The sequence below is a fragment of the Microcaecilia unicolor genome, chromosome 1, assembly GCF_901765095.1.
Source record: "Microcaecilia unicolor chromosome 1, aMicUni1.1, whole genome shotgun sequence".
Lineage (NCBI taxonomy): Eukaryota > Metazoa > Chordata > Amphibia > Gymnophiona > Siphonopidae > Microcaecilia > Microcaecilia unicolor.
In genome coordinates, this window is record NC_044031.1 from 509,733,613 (window position 1) to 509,741,174 (window position 7,562).

The window sequence follows — 7,562 nt, forward strand, 5'->3', positions numbered from 1 at the left end:
AACAGAAACATTTTTATCCTTTTGTTTCAAAAATGGCTATTTTCTAAATGTTTTTGTGCTCAGTGCATCTATCATTTTGGACCATTAAAAAAAAAAGTGTAAGTGAAAAACGCATGAAATCAAGCCACTAGGATGTAGGAGGAACCAGCATTCTTAGTAGACTGGCCACACAGACATCCTAGCAGAGCAGTGGGGCACCCTAGAGCAGTGATGGTGAACCTTTCAGAGACCGAGTGCCCAAACAGCAACCCAAAATCTAATTATTTATCGCAAAGTGCCAACAGGGCAATTAAACTCATTATGGGCGGGGTCACCACATTACTCCACCCCTATGATGGCCACACCCCTTACACCAGCCATGGCGCATATAAACAGACATCATTGAAAATATTATACTAGTATAGGAGAAAAAAATAACATGATTTTTTTCATTATAAATCATTTCTGTAAGCTGTTACAGCTCCAGTATACCCAGTGCAAAATAAGACAGCAGATGTAAATTGGACATATTCCAAACACTAAAATAAAAATAAAATGATTTTTTTCTACCTTTGTTGTCTGGTGATTTTGTTTTCCTATCCATATTGGTCCTGTTCTCTTAACTCCGTTTCCAGGCTTCCTTTCCATTTATTTCTTTACTTTTCTCCTTTCTTCTTCATTTCTTGTCCTCCATCCATGTGCAGTTTTTCTCCTCCCTGCCCTCCCCTCCATCCACCCATGTCCAGCCACCCTCCCTCCCAGCGGCAGGCCTCCCTTCCTCCCAGCACCAGGCCTCCCTCCCTCCCACCACCAGGCCTGCCACCCACCCAGCACCAGGCCTGCCTCCCACCCACCCAGCAGCAGGCACCAGGCCACCCAGCACCAAGCCTGCCTGCCTCCCTGCCTCCCACCCAGCAGCAGGCACCTGGCATTCCTCCCTCCCACCCACCCGGCACCAGCCTGCCTGGCCTCTATCCTTCCCTCCGAACACGAAATTTAAAAGTCTTCCCTTATCTGAGTTAAGGCGGCGTCAGCAGTAGCAGCGAAAAGCGTGCTGCTGGCTCATCGCACCTCCTTCAGCCTTCCGTCTCTCAAGCTCTGGTCCTGCCCTCATTTCCTGTTAGGGCAGGACCAGAGCTTGAGAGACGGAAGGCTGAAGGAGGCGCGCCGAGCCAGCAGCACGCTTTTCGCTGCTACTGCTGACGCCGCCTTAACTCCGACAAGGGAAGACTTTTAAATTTCGTGCTCGGAGGGAGGGATGGAGGCCGGGCGGGCTGGTGCCGGGTGGGAGGGAGGAAGGCCTGGTGCCGGGTGGGTGGGACGACGGAGGGCTGGAACTAGTTGAGGCGACAGCCGGCGCGCGTGCCCTCTCTGGCACGCGTGCCATAGGTTCACCATCACTGTCCTAGAGGGCACTGCAGTACATTTCACAAAAAAGGTCCCAGGTACACATCTCACCATTACCCCTTATCTTGTATAGTGAGTTTTCCAAACCCTACCAAAACCCAGTGTACCCAACTCCACTACAATAGCCCTTATATCTGCAAGTGTCACCTATATGTGGGTACAATGGTTTTTTGGTGAGTTTTGGAGGGCTCACACTTTCCCACACAAGTGGGATATGGGCTTGGGTCACCTTCTCTACTGTCCACTACACCAACCACTAGGTTACTCCAAGGACCTGCTTGTTGCTCTAATAGGGCTGGTTATAACATCTGAACCTGTCACAGAGGCTGGTATGAACTGTTTCTTTTCACATCTTTGGGGTGGTAGGGAGTTAGTGACCGCTGGAGGAGTAAGGCGGGGTCATGCTTTAATCCCTCCAGTGGTCATCTGGTTATTTAGGGCACCTTTTTCTGACTCAGTCATATTAAAAACAGGTCTAGATCAAAACATTTAAATTGTAGCCCCAAACATTTTTGTTTTGCTCCATTATGGCAGAAACACATCCAAGTCTTAAGAACGCTCAAATTCTGCCCCTGACATGCCCCACTGTGATTTGAATGTACTACCGAAGCACCAGTGCTTTTTTTGTGCCGGTACGCAACGGTACGGCGTACCGGCACCTTTTTCTCCTCCTCCCCTCCCCTCCCCTCCCATTATTTCCAGCGATTCTCCGCCTCTCCCCTGCCCTCCCATCGACGTTCAGCGATTTTTCCGTCCCTCCCCTGCCCTCACCTCTCCCATATCCAGCGATTCTTCGTCCCCCAGCGTCCTCCTTCACTGCCTGCCAGCCAGCGTCGGAGTCAGAAGCGAACGGTGCAGGCAGCGATTGGGTGGCAGCGTCGTAGCTTCCCTCTGCAAGCAGGGTTGCCAGGTGGAAAATTTTTTTCCAGCCCGATGGAGCCCAAAAAACAGCCCAAAACCCGCCCAAACACAAACCCCGCCCCTGACACCCCCACCCCCGCGTCATCAACCCCGCCCCCGCCGTCATCAACCCCGCCCCCGCCGTCACCGGCCCCGCCTCCCACGTCACCGGCCCCGCCTCTCCGTCATCGCCCCCGCCTCCCACGTCATCGGCCCCGCCTCCACGTCATCGGCCCCGCCTCCCCGTCATCGGCCCCGCCTCCCACGTCATCGGCCCCGCCTCCCACGTCACTAACCCCGCCCAAAACGTCATTAACCCCACCCAAAAACGTCACTAACCCCGCCCCCCCGCGGCCGAAAAAACCGCCCTGAAGGCCAAAAACAGCCCAAAAAACCGCAACCCGCCGCGGGCAAAAATTTCCCGCGGCGGGTCGCGGAAAACCGCCCAATTGGGCGGTAAAACCGCCCACCTGGCAACACTGTCTGCAAGTCCCGCCTATGCGTAAACAGGAAGTTGTAGGCGGGACTTGCAGAGGGAAGCTACGATGCTGCCAGCCAATCGCTGCCTGCACCGTTCACTTCTGCATCCGATGCTGGCTGGCAGGCAGTGAAGGAGGACGCTGGGGGACGAAGAATCGCTGGATATGGGAGAGGTGAGGGCAGGGGAGGGACGGAAAAATCGCACGTCGATGGGAGGGCAGGGGAGAGGCAGAGAATCGCTGGAAATAATGGGAGGGAAGGGCAGGGGAGAGAGAATTGCTGGACATGGGATGAGAGGGAAGGGCAAGGGAGAGAGAATTGCTGGACATAGGATGGGATGGGAGGGAAGGGCAAGGGAGAGAGAATTGCTGGACATGGGATGGGAGGGAAGGGCAGGGGAGAGAGAATTGCTGGACATGGGATGGGAGGGAAGGGCAAGGGAGAGAGAATTGCTGGACATGGGAAGGGCAGGGGAGAGAGAATTGCTGGACATGGGAGGGAAGGGCAGGGGAGAGAGAATTGCTGGACATGGGAAGGGCAGGGGAGAGAGAATTGCTGGACATGGGATGGGAGGGAAGGGGAGAGGAGAGAGAATTGATGGGATGGGAGGGAAGGGCAAGAGAGAGAGAATTGCTGGACATGGGATGGGAGGGAAGGGCAGGGGAGAGAGAATTGCTGGACATGGGAAGGGCAGGGGAGAGAGAATTGCTGGACATGGGATGGGAGGGAAGGGCAAGGGAGAGAGAATTGCTGGACATGGGAGGGAAGGGCAGGGGAGAGAGAATTGCTGGACATGGGAAGGGCAGGGAAGAGAGAATTGCTGGACATGGGAGGGAAGGGCAAGGGAGAGAGAATTGCTGGACATGGGATGGGAGGGAAGGGCAGGGGAGAGAGAATTGCTGGACATGGATGGGAGGGCAGGGAAGAGAGAATTGCTGGACATGGAGGGGAGAGAGGAGAATCGCTGGATGGGGAGGGGAGGACAGGGAAGAGAGAATTGCTGGACATGGATGAGAGGGGAGAGAGGAGAAATGCTAGAAATGGATGGAGAGGAGAGCAGGAGATAGAGGAGAATTGCTGGACATGGATGGATGGAGGAGTTGGCTAGGAGAGAGGAGAAATGCTGACTTGGATGGAGGAGAGGGGAGAGAGAATTATTGCTTTATATGGATACAGAGGAGGGAAGAGAGATGAGAAATGCTGGACATGGATAGAGGGGAGGAGAGAGGAGAAGTGCTGGACATGAATGGAGGGGAGGAAAGAAAAAAGAAGATGCACATGGATGGAGCTGAGGGAAAGGGAAGAGGAGAAAAACTGCACATGGATGGAGAAAATAGGCAAAAGCTGGATCCATGTTATACCTCCTCCAGTCAATTCCATGGAGGAGGACCCAGCTTTTACTTATGGATGCAGGGCAACAAAAGAAGAAGAAAGGAAGAAAGTAAAGAAATAAATGGAAAGGAAGCCCTGGAAATGGAGTTAAGAGAACAGATAGGAGCAGAATCAGAGACTGGGACTAATATGGATAGAAAAACAAAGTCACCAGACAACAAAGGTAGAAAAAATCATTTTATTTTCATTTTAGTGTTTGGAATTTGTCTTATTTTGCACTGGGTATACTGGAGCTGTAATAGCTTACAGAAATTATTTATAATGAAAAGAAATCACATTATTTTTTCTCCTATACTAGTTTTATATTTTCAATGATGTCTGTTTATATGCACCATGGCTGGTATAAGGGGTGTGACTAATGTGGGTGTGGCTATAATAGGGGCGGTGCCATGTGTGGTGACCCCGCCCACAATGAGTACCGGCACCTTTTTTTCTACAAAAAAAGCACTGCGAAGAACTATATAGCAAAACATTTCAAATATGGGTTTTGAAAGATAAAATTATGCCTTTACTAATCATGTTCTTTCCTTTAGTCACAGCAGATGAATCCAGAAACTGATAAGTACATAAGTATTGCCATACTGGGACAGACATCAAGCCCAGCATCCTGTTTCCAACAGTAGCCAATCCAGGTTACAAGTACCTGGCAAGATTCCAAAACAGTATAATATATTTTATGCTGCTTATCCTAGAAATCAGCAGTGGATTTTCCCCAAGTCCATTTTAATAATGGCTTATGGACTTTTCTTTTAGGAAGCCATCCAAACCTTTCTTAAACCCCACTAAGCTAACTGCTTTTACTACATTCTCTGGCAAAGAATTCCAGAGTTTAATTACCTAACATTCTATTTTCTTTCTTAGCCGACACTGCACATTGAGCAGAGGGTTTCAACGTATCATCAACGATGATACCTAGATCTCTTTTCTGGTCAGCGAATCCTAACGTGGAACCTTGCATTACATAGCTACAGTTCAGGTTCCTCTTTCCCATATACATCACTTTGCACTTGCTCACATTAAACGTCATCTGCCATTTGGATGCCCAGTCTCCCAGTCTTGTAAGGTCCTCTTGTAATTTTTCAGAACTTTGAATAACTTTGTGTCATCAGCAAATTTAACTACCTCACTAGTTACTCCCATCTCTAGATCATTTATAAACATGTTAAAAACCATCTGCCCCAGCACAGACCACTGGGGAACCCCACTATCTACCCTTCTCCATTGAGAATACTGACCATTTAACCCTACTCTCTGTTTTCTATCTTTTAATCAGTTTTTAATCCACAATAGGACACTACCTCCTATCCCGTGGCTCTCCAATTTCCTCTGGAGTCTTTCATGAGGTACTTTGTCAAACGCCTTCTGAAAATCCAGATACACAACAATATCGACTGGCTCACCTTTAACCACGTTTGATCACCCTTTCAAAGAAATGATAAAGATTGGTAGGGCAAGATTTCCCTTCACTAAATCCATATTGGCTTTGTCTCATTAATCCATGCTTTTGAATATGCTCTGTAATTTTGTTCTTTATAATAGTCTCTACCATTTTGCCTGCCACCTACGTCAGGCTCAGTGGTCTATAATTTCCCGGATCACCTCTGGAACCTTTTTTTAAAAATTGTTGTTACATTGACCACCCTCTAATCTTCTGGTACCATGCTTGATTTTAAAGATAAATTACATATTACTAACAATAGTTATGCAGTATTCTGGGATGAATACCATCCGGTCCAGGCGATTTGCTACTCTTCAGTTTGTCAAATTAACCCATTCAATAGATGACATAATAGCAGCAAGAATATGTTAAAAATTACTGCTTACAGACAAGATCCTTGAGGTACTCCAGTTTTTATCTCTTTCAACTCTGATATTTCTTCAACCAATGCTACACAAAATTATCTGTTCTCCAAAAAAGAGCCAAACCAACTCAACACCTTATTGGTAATGCCAATTGAGCGCAATCTATTTGTCGAGATTTTATGTACCCTGCTGCTTTTTGGTGACAGATATCTTGTATTGATCTGCTTTCTTCTGCTTTTGTACTGAAACCTCTCATACTGTTATGCTCTACACTCCATTTTAAACCCTCCCCCACCTTTACAAAGCCATGATAGTAGCTGCTGGCACGGTAATGCTGACATTAAGGCCATTTACTAAAGGGTTGTGCACAACATGCTTGCCGTGTGCCAATCTGGAACTACTGTCGGGTTAGCATGGGAGCCCCTCTGTGGGTGGCGGTAAGTGCTTTCCCCCGAAATGGCCACACGGCAAGTGGTTCACTTACCACACAGCCATTTCTTTTTCAGCAAAAAAGACAGTCTTTTACCCGCTGCGGTAAAGGGGGGGTCTCAGTACATATCAAAAACGCACTGATGCTAGCGCAGGCCCCCTTTTACCGTAAAGGCTCCTCAGAGTGAATGGACTGTGTCGACATTGCTAAAGGCTTTGTAAAAGGGGGAGGAGGTTACTTTGCTAACGCCATCCATTGCCTTGGATGATTTATTTATTAAAAGGTAGTTAATTAATCAAAATAAGTAGATATATTTAGTCAATGCTCATTTTTCGGATTATTCAGTTACCTACGCCTAGTTTTCAGAAGTCACCTACACAGACTCAAAGGTATATATCAGAGACTTCTGAGGTTTTTCCTTCTCAGGTAAATATCCAGCAGAGGGCACTGTAGCCTGTGTGAATGAGTGTCTCACATACACCTTTCGAGTGCGATGTGTGGTGTGCTCCCTTCCTCCAGCAGTACACCCGTGCGTGTGTTTCTCTAAGTCCTGGTGTCTTGTGTATCGATCTCGGTACTGTTTCGGTGTGTCTGTATGTAGTTGGAGTAGACCATGCGGTACCTGCTTTATGCAGTTGGGTTCGGGGCTGGGAGTCCGCTGGTAGCTGCCTGGCGGCAGACGTTCCATCCGCGACACAGTGTATGCTCTCTGAACGTTCCGCGAGTTACCATGGAGACGGAAAGCTACAAACGCAGCCCGGAAGTGTGGTGGTACACCACGTGCTACTACTGCTGAGCTGACTCCGGTGGGGCGGAGGAGGAGCAGATGGCGCACAGTGGCCAAGGGGTTCGGGGAAGAGAACTCCGTTATTATCAATTCTGTTTTTCAGAAATCACTCATTCTAGTTAGTAAGGGATTTCAGAAATTCTTGGTTTTCTCTCATACGGTTTCTTTGCTAATTCCGTGTCCTTTTTCGGGTAACATATGTTTGGTAGAGGGCATCGCTATATGAAAAGCCTCTCGAGTACACCACGATACTGGCTTCTGCCTGGTACCTGTGTGGTGAAGTACCTTATAACAGGCAGACCGAGTCCAGGTTCACCTTTGCAAACTTCGCAAAGACAAATGTTTGGAATTACACACAAACATAGTCTGTCCAATAAAGTAGGT

General features: G+C 48.4%; 1 protein-coding gene across 3 annotated transcripts in view; it reads right to left on the reverse strand.

The window, feature by feature from the left end:
* The window catches only part of PPP1R42 (protein phosphatase 1 regulatory subunit 42), a 133,973-nt gene extending 126,863 nt beyond the window's left edge, over positions 1-7,110 (reverse strand). The window contains exon 1 of one of the 3 annotated variants that reach the window (XM_030190167.1): positions 7,014-7,110. In XM_030190167.1, the coding sequence (XP_030046027.1) occupies positions 7,014-7,079 (66 nt within the window). In that variant the 5' untranslated portion in view covers positions 7,080-7,110. Of the gene's footprint in view, positions 1-6,740; positions 6,810-7,013 lie in introns of those variants that run through there. The other 2 variants (XM_030190165.1, XM_030190166.1) reach the window with 2 other exon arrangements.
* Between the last annotated feature and the right edge of the window lie 452 nt (positions 7,111-7,562).